Raw genomic sequence first — 15,554 nt, 5'->3', positions numbered from 1 at the left:
CTCATTGGAAAAGACCCTGATGCTGGGGAAGGTGGAAGGCAGGAGGAAAATGGGATAACAGAGGATGAGATGGTGGGATGGCATCACCAACTCAATGGACATGAGTTTGAGTAAGTTCTGAAAGTTGGTGAAGGACAGGGAAGCCTGATGTGCTGCAGTCCATGGGGTCACAGAGATTCAGACACAACTGAGTAACTGAGCTGAAACTGAAGTAAATAAGCAATGTGTTGAGGACCTGGAAACAGACAGAACCCTCTCTTCAGAAGCTGCACTTGGCCAAGTAATTTACTTCGGTGTAATTACCAGGGTGTAAATCACTCCCTGGTGTGGCCACTGGGGAAAGCTACAGACTTTCTCACCACAGCTATCTGGTCAGTTGCCTTCAAAGTTTAGAAGACATAAAAATCATCCAGGACCTTGAAAATAAATCTGATTTTATGCATCTGAGGGTGGAGTCTGCAAGTCCGCATTTCTAAAAGTTTCATAAGTGCTGGACATGACAGGTGAGAACCACTCACTGAATGTTCCAGGCCTGGCCACCCCTGTGTCTACTAAACAAATGCTCTGGACACATAAAGCATCTTGGTTAAAATTCCACTTGGGATTTTTTTAGATCTTTAACAGCTTGCAACTGTATGATCATTGAAAAAAAAATTTCACTTAAGATGCTAAAACAAAGTTTGGACACATACTGTAGTCAGCCATGGTAATCTAGAAAATTTAATGAATATGGACTATTAAATCTTTCTGTCACACATCAGACAAATGGAGGAACTTTTCAGGGTATGCTCAAATAAGTATTTTAGAAAAAAACATGTTAAATTCAGAAATCTACAGAAAACAGATTAACTTTTTCTTAACCTACAACTTAAGACAAATTGATAGATATTTGAAATCATGACTTATTAAATCCCTCGCTTAGCCTTTGTTTGTTAGTCAGATAGAAAATTAATGAATATACCCTTCTAAAATCTGAGGCACTCAACTTTAAAAAGCTTTGATCAATCGTGTAAGCCGCATGCAGAAGCAAGAGAACAGCAGGTGAAGGAGCTGGAGGCCTGAAGAGCCTGGCTCAGCACAAAGCGGAACACAGTGGGACCAGCTCAGTAATAAAACAAACTCTAAGAGCCAGTGGACCTCTGGCTTGACCTGATGACTGACAGGAAGCCACAAGCCCACTCCCTTTAGTAACGCAAAGTCTGTGGCACTGTTCCCTGCAGAGCTCCTGGGTTTCTGTGCATTACAGACACGTCAGAGAAAGCACTTACCGTGGTAGTCCCCTTGGCCTGGTGTATTGGTGAGGATGATCTTCATGCAGCTGTAAGGTGTGTAGTCTGTCCTCTTGCCTTCCTTTCCGTAGCTGTGACGGATGTTGTAAGAGTAGCCTTTATCAAACTGATTGGAGGAAAAAGAGAGAAGAGACAAGTTAAGCCAGCATTAAACTGATGGTGCCAGCAGTGCCAGCTGGAATCAAAGCGTACAAAGTAACACTTTCTAAGATAAATCCAGCATTCACGGCAGATGTACATCTATATCATACACAACATTTGGGTCCTTTGCAGGTTTTTAAAGGTGCAAAACCTAAAGGAAATAAATTTATCAGGTTAGAGACAGTTAATGTTTATATTTATATGGTTAAAGATGAGGATAATTCTTTCCTGAGAAGAATAATCAATTTGCCTTTTCTTGGCTTGATTCCAAAGATCATGCTAGATGTCAATCATCTTCTCTATCCACCTTATGCTAGTCTTCCCTGAATTCCCACATCTTGCCTACTCTACTACTAAGGGCCTCCTGATATAATTAATGCCTCCCCTGCATTTTCACTGCACAAAAGCAAGCCGTCAGCAAATGCTTCAAGAATGAAAGAACACTGTGACTGCCTCCTGCCAGGAAGTCCCGACTCATGTTCAACAAGCAAGGTAACTACACAAGAAGGACTTAGAGGGTGGGAGAAAAGGGAACTCATATTTATTGAAAGGCTCAGTATAGTGGGTCTAAGCTGTCCAATACTTTAAAGAACATAGGAAAAAGAATCAAGAGATGAGAAAATACTGTGGGTTTTCATGGATGAGATTGCTTTTCATTGAGGTATACAGCTGATTTACAACATTGTGTTAGTTTCTGGTGTACAGCAAAGTGATTCAGCTATGCATATACATATATATATTCTTTTTCAGATTATTTTCCACTATATGTTATTATAAGACACTGAATACAGTCCCCTGTGTTATTCAGTAGGACCTTGCTGTTTAGAACTGAGATTTTTAATTTTGAGGCTATAATCTACATTAAGTGACATGCGTAGATATCAAGTCTCCAGTTAGATGTAACATACACCACCATCAAGAAACAGCATGATTCCTTCATTCACAAAGCTCCCTCAAGCCCCTTCACAGCATTCTTCCCCAACCTGCATACCAGAAGCATCTGCTGGTTTCGCTTCTGTCACCATGGCTTCAGACATTCTACAACTTCACATAAATGGCATCACCTACAACTTGGCACTTGCCTTCTACCTCTACAAGGATCAAATTATGAGCTGCTTCAGCTGTTGACCTTCAAACCCTCTTGAAAGGAGTTCAATTTGGAGATTAGGAATGAGGCACTCTGTGCTCTGGCAAAAAATGGCAGAAGAGGTCTTTAGAGAGTTAGATATTTTCAGGATAAGACTTTATGAGCCTAATTCTTGCATCTCCTTGTATCTATGAAACCACTAAAATCCTTCATGGTGATGACTGTTCTTTGTAATGAGCAGTAAGCCTCACAAGACTAGCATAAATCCTGTGCAAAAGATATGTGCTTGATTTTGGGTACTCCCCCTTTCCCAAAATCACAAATATACTGACCTCCCTGCTACCTCTTCAGAACACTTTCTGAGAGGTAACTGAGATGCTATCTCTTGGGCTACAGTCCTTATTTTGCCCCAAATAAAACTTAACTCACAACTCTCACAGTGTGCTTTTTTTTGGTCAACATGCCAAAGTACCGTATTTTGGGATGGTATATCTGGTACCCCCATGTGGAAAACGTTTTCCAACACCATTTACTGAAAATAATTTAGTCCATTGTTCTATCAGCTCAGTTCACTCAGTCATGTCCGACTCTTTGTGACCCTGTGAACCGCAGCACGCCAGGACTCCCTGTCCATCACCAACTCCCAGAGTTTACCCAAACTCATGTCCATTGAGTCAGTGATGCCATCCAACCATCTCATCTTCTGTCGTCCCCGTCTCCTGCTGCCTTCAAACTTCCCCAATATCAGGGTCTTTTAAATTGATTCAGCTTTTTGCATAAGGTGGACAAAGTATTGGAGCCTTAGCTTCAGCATCAGTCCTTTCAATGAACGCCCAGGACTGATCTCCTTCAGGATGGACTGGTTGGACTCCTTGCAGTCCAAGGGACTCTCAAGAGTCTTCTCCACAACCACAGTCCAAAAGCATCAATTCTTCGGTGCTCAGCTTTCTTTATAGTCCAACTCTCACATCCATACATGACCACTGGAAAAACCATAGCCTTGACTAGACGGACCTTTGTTGACAAAGTAATGTCTCAGTTTTTTAATGTGCTGTCTAGGTTGGTCCTAACTTTTCTTCCAAGGAGTAAGCACCTTTTAATTTCTTGGCTGCAGTCATCATCTGCAGTGATTTTGGAGCCCAAAAAATAAAGTCAGCCACTGTTTCCACATCTATTTGCCATTTTGTGATGGGACCAGATGCCATGATCTTAGTTTTCTGAATGTTGAGCTTTAAGCCAACTTTTTCACTCTCCTCTCTCACCTTCATCAAGAGGCTCTTTAGTTCTTCTTCACTTTCTGCCATAAGGGTAGTGTCATCTGCATATCTGAGGTTATGGATATTTCTCCCGGCAATTTTGGTTCCAGCCTGTGCTTCCGCCAGCCCAGCGTTTCTCATGATGTACTCTGCATATAAGTTAAATAAGCAGGGTGACAATATACAGACTGGACCTTTTAGGAACCAGTCCTTTTCCTATTAGGAGCCAGTATGTTCTTCCATGTCCAGTTCTAACTGTTGCTTCCTGACCTGCATACAGGTTTCTCAAGAGGCAGGTCAGATGGTCTGGTATTCCCATCTCTTTCAGAATTTTCCAGTTTATTGTGATCCACACAGTCAAAGGCTTTGGTATAGTCAATAAAGCAGAAATAGATGTTTTTCTGAAATGCTCTTGCTTTTTCGATGATCCGTCAGATGTCGGCAATTTGATCTCTGGTTCCTCTGCCTTTTCTAAAACCAGCTTGAACATCTGGAAGTTCATGGCTCACGTATTGCTGAAGCCTGGCTTGGAGAATTTTGAGCATTACTTTACTAGCGTGTGAGATGAGTACAACTGTGCGGTAGTTTGAGCACTCTTTGGCATTGTCTTTCTTTGGGATTGGAATGACAACTGACCTTTTCCAGTTCTGTGGCTACTGCTGAGGTTTCCAAATTTGCTGACATATTGAGTGCAGCACTTTCACAGCATCATCTTTCAGGATTTGAAATAGCTCAACTGCAATTCCATCACCTCCACTAGCTTTGTTCGTAGTGATGCTTTCTAAGGCCCACTTAACTTCACATTCCAGGATGTCTGGTTCTAGGTGAGTGATCACACCATTGTAATCATCTGGGTCATGAAGATCTTTTTTGTACAGTTCTTCTGTGTATTCTTGCTACCTCTTCTTTATATCTTATGCTTCTGTTAGGTCCCTATCATTTCTGTCCTATATTGAACCCATCTTTGCATGAAATGTTCCCTTGGTGTCTCTAATTTTCTTGAAGAGATCTCTAGTCTTTCCTATTCTATTGTTTTCCTCTATTTCTTTCCATTGATCGCTGAGGAAGGCTTTCTTATCTCTCTTTGCTATTCTTTGGAACTCTGCATTCAAATGGGAATATCTTTCCTTTTCTCCTTTACTTTTTGCTTCCCTTCTTTTCACAGCTATTTGTAAGGCCTCCTCAGACAGCCATTTTGCTTTTTTGCATTTCTTTTTCTTGGGGATGATCTTGATTCCTATCTCATGTACAATGTCACAAACCTCCGTCCATAGTTCTTCAGGGTCTCTATCAGATCTAATCCCTTAAATATATTTGTCACTTTACTGTATAATCATAAGGGATCTGATTTAGGTCATACCTGAATGGTCTAGTGGTTTTCCCCACTTTCTTCAATTTAAGTCTGAATCAGGCAATAAGGAGTTCATGATCTGAGTCACAGTAAGCTCCTGGTCTTGTTTTTGCTGACTGTATAGAGCTTCTCCATCTTTGGCTGCAAAGAATACAATCAATCTGATTTTGGTGTTGCCCATCTGGTGATGTCCATGTGTAGAGTCTTCTCTTGTGTTGTTGGAAGAGGGTGTTTGCTATGACCAGTGCATTCTCTTGGCAGAACTCTGTTAGCCTTTGCCCTGCTTCATTCTGGACTCCCTTGCTCTGTAAGTCCATTCCTTTGCCAATGCCATAGTGTCTCTGTTACATCTTTAAAGCAAGCCTCAATTTCAGGTAATGTAAGTCCTCTTGCTTCGTTCTTTTTCAATATTATTTTGCCTATTTTATGTCCTTCCTTTTCCGTACAAACTTTAAAATCAGTTTATCAATTTCTACTTTAAAAAAATAAAAAGACTGCAATCAGTAGTTTATGGTTTCATTACTACTGATGTGCCCACAAGCAATCTACAGCCAGGAAAACAAATGGCATTTTAACTGAAAGAAAACTTTCAAGAAATAAATAAAATATTTCAAATTATCATTACATTTCACTGGTGAAAACAAGAATGTTAAAAGTTCCAGCAAACATCTTTTATGGACAACTTCTGTTTGTTTTGTTAGTCATAAGCATTTAACTATAATCAATCTCTTTGTGCAAACTTTTAGGTATGAATTGAACTTAATTAGACATAAGATTTCTCTACATTCATCAAAAAACACGGAAAGAACTTTTCAGTCAGCCATTCTGCTTAATGAAAAGCTACTCCCCCTAAGGAAAAAAAGCTAACATTAGTATCGTGCCCCTCCCTTTTCCTTCCAATTTATTTACCATTTATGTGTATGTATATCTAAATTTGGACATTCCTAAGTTTTCAGGCTATTCACATATTTATCATACAAATTGTCTTCTTTAGTTTTCAAACTGGCAAACTCTTCAAATATTGTGCAGAAGGTACACTTATCAGGTGATGTTTTAGGGAACACTTTTCAGGTGTCCACATCCAGAACTCAGAGGAACGTCTCTAAGTAGTTATACAGGAAGTGGGGTGAGAACCAGGTGGAAGCACTCTTTTCTGTCCTGGCTCCTCCATCCCACCCCAGCCAGCAATAGAAAACACCAGAAAATCAACAGCCTGAAGGTGGTCAAGCAGAAGTTGGCAATCTTCCAAATTAGTCCTAACATTCCAGCTGTGGCACTGCAATCTGCATTTCCACCCAAGTTAGCAACAAGTTATTTTCAGAGCCACTATGTCACCAATGGAATTCAAGAAATGTGATAAAGCAGGTGCATCTTAATCCTCTCCTGCTGGTCTATTTCAGAGTCCCTCACAAGTCTGCCCCCCACCCCAGCTCCACGCACTGCACAGAGACTGCATTATATTTTTTATAGTATTTACACCCAAATCTACTCAGAAGCCGTAAGTATATATAAACTTCTAATTGCCAAGAGTCATGCATGGTCTTCCTTAGAAGAAAGTACTTCCTAAGAAGAAAAGCCCCCAGACCAAGTATTACTCCTACTGGCAGGACGTCAACACCTGCCTTTCGTAAGTCAAGCCTGCCTTGCACAGTTAAGTGAGAATAGTTGAAAACCAAGTATTCTTTAGAGAGAGATTTATATTCAAAAAAGAAAATCTTCTTGACCTAAGTGAGGCAAAACAACCATAAATATACAAGCAGAGAAGAGGGTAAGGATATGGCAATTCTAACAAAAACATAGTCGATCCCTTTTTGTGGGTTGTTTCCTACTCACAAGGATCTGGAACTCTAGTTTACATATTAAGAAACACACAGAGGGTGGGTCTACCGACTACAGAGGCCAGTCCTTCACTGCCCAGATCCAGCGTCCCACACATCACCATGAGGGCCCCCGGAAGCTACCAGGAAGGCACAGCTCAGCAGCAGAGCCACATGTAGAGACAGAGCTGCCCTGGGGAAGGGCGGGAAGGCACCCTGGGCTCGCCGTGACGCACCGTTCTCGCCAGCTCTCCTGCAGCTGGCGACCCATTGATTCTCCCTCCTCCGGCCACTTCCCAAAAGCTCTGCTTACAGTGCTCACAACCAGAACACCATGCCATAAGCATTTAATACACAGCGCCCCCATTAAATGCTTACTTACTAAATTACTCAATTATCTGTAAAACTAATCTTGTTATCGTTCACCTACAGATTCCAAGTACTTCTCTTAACTCTTAACTTTAGCCACAGTTTAACTCTTTGAGAGATCACTGAAACATCACATATTCTAACCAAACAACACACTCAAGGAAGCTTGGAGACCAAAGATTAGTAGTTAAGACAAGTGCTTTAAATCAAATACTCAAATAGAAATCTGTCTCTACTATGTGTTAACTGTGTGACCTTGGGCAAGTGACTCAACTTCTTTGTAACAATTCCCTTACACAGTATATAAAAACAAAGGAGTAACATTTCACTCACAAGGTTGGTATGACAATTAGCTAATAGCTCATCTGAATGAAGCACTTGGCATACCATCAAGCACAGAATTAGCTCTGTATTGAATATATTCTTAATCAATATTAAAAAAAATCCAATCAAAAAATGGGCAGAATACATAACTAGACATTTCTCCAAAGAAGACATAAAGATGGCCGACAGGCAACATGGAAAGATGCTCAACATTACTAATCACCAGGGAAATGCAAATCAAAACTACAGCAAGGTATCCCTTCACACTGGTCAGAATGACCATCATTAAAAGTCTACAAATAACAAATGCTGGAGAGGATATGGAGAAGAGAACCCCCCCTACATTGCTGGTGGGAATGTAAGCTGGTGCAACCACTATGGAAAGTAGTATGGAGATTCCTTAAAAACTAAAAATAGAGCTACCATAAGATCCTGCAATCGGATTCCTGAGCATATATCCGCAAGAGACGAAAACTAATTCAAAATTATACCTGCACCCCAGTGGTCAAAGCAGCACCACACCCAACAGAGAAGACGTGCAGACAACCTAGCTGTGCGCCTGCAGATGGACACAGACGGTGCGGTGCACGCACACACGCCTGCTACCCAGCCACAGAAAGAACAAACGATGCCATTTGCAGCAAACAAACGAACCTGGATACCACCATACCTAGTGAAGAGAGCCAGAGAAAGACACACCACAAGCTATCACTTATACATGGAATCGTAAAAAACAATACAGATGAACTTATTCACAAACCAAAAACCAATTCACAGACAGAGAAAACAATTTTATAGTTACCAAAGGGGAGAGTGAGGAAGGGATAAGTTAGGATTTTGGTATTAACATATACACTGCTGCTGCCATGTACTGGCTAATTCATATCCATCTCTTTGCAACCCCATGGACTGTAGCCCACCAGGCTCCTCTGTCCATGGGATTTCCCAGGCAAGAATACTAGAGTGGGTTGCCATTTCCTTCTTCAGGGGATCTTGCTGACTCAGGGATCGAACCTGAATCTTCTGCTTGACAGGTGAATTCTTTACCACTGAGCCATGTGGGAAATCCAACATATACGCATTAAAAATACGCATATATGCATATATATGCATATAAAATACATAAAACAACAAGGACCTACTTATAGTAGAGGGAATTATAGTTAATATCTTGTCATAACCTGTAATGGAAAATAATGTGAAAAAGAATGGACATATGTATGTCTGTGTGTGCATACATGTATCTGTGTGTGTGTATAAAACTGAATCACTTTGCTGTACACCCAAAACTAACACAACGTTGTAAGTCAACTATACTCCAATTTTCCAAAAAAAACACCCCCACAAAACTGTAGAGTAATCATTACCATGGCAGTCAGTTTTACTACTACCTATTTACTATTTTCAAGTGAAAAAAAAAAACGCACAATGTGAGAGCTGTGAGTTAAGTTTTATCTGAAATGAGAACTACAGCCCAGGAGACAGCCTCTCAGAAAGCTCTGAGGAACTGCTCCAAAGAGTCAGAGGGGAGGTCGGTATACGTGTGACTTCAGTAACAAGGCACACACGCAGTCAAGCACACACTTCGGCAGAAGGTTGCTGCTAGTCAAGAGTAGATGCTTGCATTAATGATTTTAGTGGTTTTCTAGGTATGAGAAGGTGCAAGAATTTGAGCTCATAAAATCTTTACCTGAAAGCATCTAACTATTTGAAGCCTGTTCTGCCAGGCATCCCAGAGCACAGAGGGTCTCTCCTGCTCTCAGCCCTAAACTCCTTTCAGGGGATGTTGAAGGTCAGTGACTGCAGTGGCCAGGGACTTCCTCCTTGTAGAGGCAGATGACTAGTGACAGTTCTTAGTTGGCGTTATTAAGTAGTGAGCCAGATGTGGTGTGGTGTTTAATATTACTTAAATTACTTACATGTTTTGCCTCCAGCTTCCTCATCAGAAAACCTGAAATCTCATTATTCTAATTTTCATGAGACCTTCAGTCAGGTGAGCAATTTGAGGTCTGTAACTCAGCTGGAAGGCACTGCTGCTATTACTTTAATTCAGCCAATTTCCTCATATGGATAGTGAATATTTCTTCTGCTCTGTAGGAGTTAATTCATTTCTCCCTGGTGAGAAATTTTCACCAGGTGGAGAGGCAGCAGAAGTCAGAGAACACAGATTTGGGATTTAGCTCTGACACCTACAAGCTGAATGTTAGGGAATTATGTCAGTCTCTCTTTTTTTTCATTTTTAATATTGGAACAATGAGACTTGTCCTTCACTCTGTGCAAAAACACTTTGTAAACTGTAAGCTACTAAGTATACACTGTAATTATTTGCTACAATAATTTGCATAAAACTTGTACAAACCAGTTTGTGTCTGTCTGAAAGGTGAAATTTTAAAAAGAGGTTTTACTTAACAGTCAAGTATCAGGTTGGTGCAAAAGTAATTGCGGTTTCAGGCTGTGAATTTTAAGTCACTGTAAGTAGGTTCAGACACACCTTTGTTAATCAAAATAGGAACCATTATAATCAACACATTTTTGCCAACCAGAAATAAGTTTGTTTATTCCTGAAACGTAAAAATCTGTGCTTCAGGATTGTGATGAACTCTTGGCAAGCATTTTCAGTAACCTGCTGGTTGCAGAAGCATTTTCCCTGCAAAAAGTCATCAAGATGATTCAAGAAGTGGTAATCAGTTGGCAAGAGGTTAACTAAATATGGCGGATGAGGTGATACTTTGTAGCCCAATTCATTCAACTTTTGAAACACTAGTTGTGTGTGTGTGGCAGGCATTGTCAGGAGAAGAACTAGGTTCTTTCTATTGACTAAGGCCAGCTGCTGGTGTTGCAGTTTTTGGTGCATCTCACCTATTTGCTGAGTATACATTTCAGATGTACTGGTTTCACCAGGATTCAAAAAGCTGTAGTGGATCAGAGTGGCAGCAAACCACCAAACAGTGACCATGATGTTTTTTGGTGCAAGTCTGGCTTAGGGAAGTGCTTTACCTGCCTCCTGAGAAATCTGTATGCAGGTCACGAAGCAACAGTTAGAGCTGGACATGGAACAATGGACTGGTTCCAAATAGGGAAAAGAGTACATCAAGGTTGTATATTGTCACCTTGCTTATTTAACTTATATGCAGAGTACATCATGCAAAATGCCGGGCTGGATGAAGCACAAACTGGAATCAAGATTTCCCGGAGAAATAGGAATAACCTCAGATACACAGATGACACCACCCTTATGGTAGAAAGCAAAGAACTAAAGAGCCTCTTGATGAATATGAAAGAGAGTGAAAGGGCTGGCTTAAAACTCAACATTCAGAAAACTAAGATCATGGCATCCAGTCCCATCACTTCATGCAAATAGATGGGGAAAAAATGGAAACAGTGACAGACTTTATTTTCTTGGGCTCCAAAATCACTGCAGATGGTGACTGCAGCCATGAAATTAAAAGATGCTTGCATCCTTCTTCCAAGAGGAAGAAAAGCTATGACCAACCTAGACAGCATGTTAAAAAACAGAGACATCACTTTGCCAGCAGATGTCCGTCTAGTCAAAGCTATGGTTTTTCCAGTAGTCATGTATGGATGTGAGAGTTGGACCGTAAAGAAAGCTGAGTGCCGAAGAACTGATGTTTTCGAACTGTGGTATTGAAGAAGACTCTTGAAAGTACCTTGAACTGCAAGGAGATCTAACCAGTCCATCCTAAAGGAAATCAGTCCTGGATATTCTGTGGAAGAACTGAAGCTGAAGCTGAAACTCAACGGTTTGGCCAACTGATGCAAAGAATTGACTCATTTGAAAAGACCCTGATGCTGGGAAAGATTGAAGGCAGGAAGAGAAGGGGATAACAGAGGATGAGATGGTTGGATGGCATCACTGACTCGATGGACATGAGTCTGAGTAAGCTCTGGGAGTTGTTGATGGACAGGAAAGCCTGGCGTGCTGTAGCCCATGGAGTCGCAAAGAGTCAGACATGACTGAGTGACTGAACTGACTTCCCAAAGTTGCCTCCCTGGCCCAGAAGCTCCAAACCCCTTTTCTTTTATTTAGGCTAAAATTGAATATGAGTGCAAACTGAAAGTATCCCATGAGTACGGTGTGTTCCTGTATGTATTCTGTGTATATAAATTAGTATAGCTCTCTTTGTTTTTCTCCTGGAAACCTGTCCTTTGCCAGGCTAATCTACAGGGTCCACGCTGGGGAACTTAGGATGAGTACAGGACAAGGTTTATTCCTCCCTGAAGGTTTCATCAGAAAAGCAGGATATATGTTTTTCATGTTCATATCTTAATCCTTTTCATGAAGAACATTTTCAGTTCTAGATCCCCAAATGTGAGGATTTTCTTTCCTTCAAATTTACCTGAGACAAGATCAAGCTACAATTTAAAAACTTTGATTCCCCACTTTGCTATGTGTTCAGGAATGCAGGGTGTGGTGTTAATGGGTTGGTTTGTCTTTCATACTCTGCTACAAGGTCTGTATTGATATATACTCAAAAAATTAGATTTGAGAGTCTTCTGTGACCTGGGGCTGTGCGGTCTCCATCACTTTAACTGTATCTATTCAGTCAGATATTAAAGAGCATCGTTTCCAAATTCCTAATGGAGGATTCAGTACAATTAGATAACTACTATTATCTATCAGCAATCAAATCAAAGTCATGCTTAGTGATACTTCAATAATTAACAGTTTACATTTCCACAGATCTTTAGTGGTGACAAAATGACTCTTCTCAGACCCCTTACTACTTGTAATGTATGGAAGTCAGGTATCCCTATTTTATAAATGAGCCAACTTTCAAGAGGTCAAGTGAATAGCTATTTCAATGATTTAGTAGAGAAGAGGTGGAGTTTAAAATTTACTCCCACTTTTGAGAATCTACTCCAAAGTTAATAAACACAGAAAGCTGTCAGTTATTCACAGCAAACACACAACAGCAGGCTGCTTCCCTGCTGCGACTCAGTTGCTTCATGGGCATCTGAAAGTCACGCTGAACCGCCCAGCTAAACACAATGCTTCTGATTCTACCGGATACCAGGGAGAAGTGTCTATTCTCAAAGAAATGGTAACTAACAAGCCACTTACACAGCATTAGTGTCTAATTTATCATGATTTTAGAATCATTAAAAATGGGAAATTTGAAGTTATCCATCTAAAATGAAAAAATAAAATAAAATCTTAGAGAGTGTTTCCTCCTGCTTTCAAATTACCAGGTAGTCTTAGTACCAGGCACTCTACCATCTGAGGTGGGATGTGGCAAGGAACTCGGTACAAAATCAGGAGAAAGGGGGTGTGAAGAAGAGAGGGAGGAGGTAGGACACAGCACCTATCCCTCTCCTCCCCAGACACCTCTCCCCGGAGTCTGGACCTGAACTTCAGTGAATGCAGCTTCCTCATCAGCTAGAATTTAAAGACCTGGAGCAGGTATCAGCCAATGTCTAGTGTAGCCCTGACCACATACAAAAGCACGGAGCAAGGGGTCTAGTTCTCAACTGCAGGGCGACAGGGAAGAACCCTTGTCTCTGCAGGGCCTACTCGGTGCCCCTCGTGGTCCAGGCTGAAGCCCAGGCCAGCACGAAGCAGAGCAAACTGCAGCTGTTTGCTCCACGTTCACGAGGCTGAGCCGCTGAGCATCTTCCTTGCATGGTATGCTCACGGGATCCATCCCCCACCAGGGAACTAAAAGCAAGCCTTACACTGATCACTCCATTAGCTTTCAGTGACAGAGTTAGCAACTTCCCACTGCCAAATACTTCACATGGTTTAAAAAGAGGTCTCAACAATTCAACTTTTAATTACCTTAAACAAGACCCAACTGTAGAGAACAGAGAACTACATTCAGCATCTTGTAATAAACCACTGGAAAAGAATATTAGGTTGGTGCAAACATAATCATGGCTTTGGACTGTGAATTTTAAATCATTATAACTAGACTCTAACACATCTTTAATAACCAAAATAGGAACCATTACAATCAACACATTCTGGCCAACCAGAAATAAGTTTGCTTATCCCTGTAACATAAAAATCTACCCTTCAGGATTTGATGAACTCCTGGAAAGCATTTTCTGCCTCCTGCTGGTTGTGGAAGCGTTTTCTCTGCAAAGAGTTGTCGAGATGCTTGAAGAAGTGGTAGTCAGTTGGCAAGATGGCAGGTGAATATGGTAGATACGGCAAAACTTCACAGCCCAATTTGTTCAACTTCTGAAGCACTGGTTGTATGACATGCAGTTAGGCGCTGCTATGGAGAAGAACTGGGCCCTTTCTGTTCACCAACACCATAGGCAGCTGCTGCAGTTTGCAATGCATCTCATCGATTTGCTGAGCATACTTCTCAGATGTAATGGCTTCACTGGGAGTCAGAAAGTGTACTGCATGAGGCCGGTGGCAGACCACTGAACAGGGACCAGGACCTTTCCTGGTGCAAGTCTGGCTCTGGGAAGGGCTCTGCAGCTTCTTCTCAGTCCCACCACTGAGCTGGGCATGGCCAGTTCTCACACACAACCCACTTTTCATCACACAGCACAATCCGATTGAGAAACGGTTTGTTGTTGTTGTGTACAATTAGAGAAGATGACACTAGAAAGTGACAATATTTTTTATTTTCAGTCAGTTCATGAGGTACCCACCTTATTGAGCTTTTTCATCTTTCCAATTTGTTTCAAAAGCCAAACAACTGTAGAAGGGTCAACACTGAGTTCTTCGACAACTTCTCGTGTAATCATAAGAGGATCAGTTTCGATGATGGCTCTCCACTGGTAACTGTCAACTTCTGGTGGCTGGCCACTACACTCCTCATCTTCAAGACTCGTCTCCTTTGAAAAACTTCTTGAACCACCACTGCAATGTACGTTCGTTAGCAGTTCCTGGGCCAAATGCATTGCTGATGTTGCGAGTTGTCTCTGCTACTTTACAACCCATTTTGAACTCAAACAAGAAAATCATTTGAATTTGCTTTTTGTCTAACATCATTTCCATAGTATAAAATAAATAGTAAGTAATAAGTCATTAGTAAAAGAACATAAAGTGAGAAATGTGCATTAAAATGATGTATGACATAAGCACATTTACTTAAAATGCATTCCCATACCAAATGGCAAATTTCAACAATACAAAACTTCAATTACTTTTGCACCAACTCACTTTACTGTACACTTGAAACTAATACAATTATATTTCAACATTTTTTTTAAAATTTTAATAGAATAAAAAATCACCAATTGTTCATCCAGTTTGCCTGATACTAAGACAGCACAGGTCAATGGTGGAATTTTCAGCATCCTACATGGAATACTTGTTTTAGAAAGACTGCTTTATTCACTGGTATGGATGCCACTGACTTAACAGTGAATGAAAACTTGTAAGATTCTAAACAAAATTTCTAAAAATTTGAAGACAGAAACCACAGACAAACCTTCATTCACTAAAGTAGAAGCATTTACTGAATCACACACACACAGTGTAAAAGACTAAACTCAGTAGCCCTTAAAAAGGCGGCCAACTTCGTCTCCATCTTGCTGGCAGTCTAAGAGCCAACAACAGACAAGAGACCATGAAGAAGCAGAGGAGCGGGCCGCCTGCTGCTCTGGGTCCACGACCAGCTGGCTCAGCCTGCGTAACCTGGGCTTTTCACTCACTGGAGACAGGAGACGCGAACTGAGACAGTGCTGAAGCCTGCACCCCGAGACTCGCAGCAGTGAGCGGGGAGTGTCTCACTGCCCAGGAAATGCACCCTCACAGACACAGCATTGCTTTCCACCAACAGTTTGAGGTCAAAATAAATGTAGATTCATTTCATCCTATTCACTGATTTCCCTAGATGCAGTTTTTGTCAAATTATCCTTTTTTTAATACTTTGTTTTGCTAGATTACCTTATCTGGGGTATACTTTAATCCACAGCGTTTGTATTTTCTAGAACAGA

The 15,554-nt window shown here is 41.1% G+C and overlaps 1 protein-coding gene across 5 annotated transcripts in view; it reads right to left on the bottom strand.

Moving 5' to 3' along the window:
• The window catches only part of PRIM2 (DNA primase subunit 2), a 393,899-nt gene that overhangs the window by 131,990 nt on the left and 246,355 nt on the right, over positions 1-15,554 (bottom strand). For all 5 annotated transcript variants that reach the window (XM_020913550.2, XM_020913544.2, XM_070456735.1 and 2 more), the window contains exon 11: positions 1,269-1,395. In XM_020913550.2, coding sequence (XP_020769209.1) covers positions 1,269-1,395 — 127 coding nt within the window. The remainder of the gene's footprint in view (positions 1-1,268; positions 1,396-15,554) is intronic.

Source organism: Odocoileus virginianus, chromosome 27, assembly GCF_023699985.2.
Source record: "Odocoileus virginianus isolate 20LAN1187 ecotype Illinois chromosome 27, Ovbor_1.2, whole genome shotgun sequence".
Classification (NCBI taxonomy): Eukaryota; Metazoa; Chordata; class Mammalia; order Artiodactyla; family Cervidae; genus Odocoileus; species Odocoileus virginianus.
Note: the sequence above shows the minus strand (reverse complement) of the source record. Positions and strands in the feature narration are given on the sequence as shown.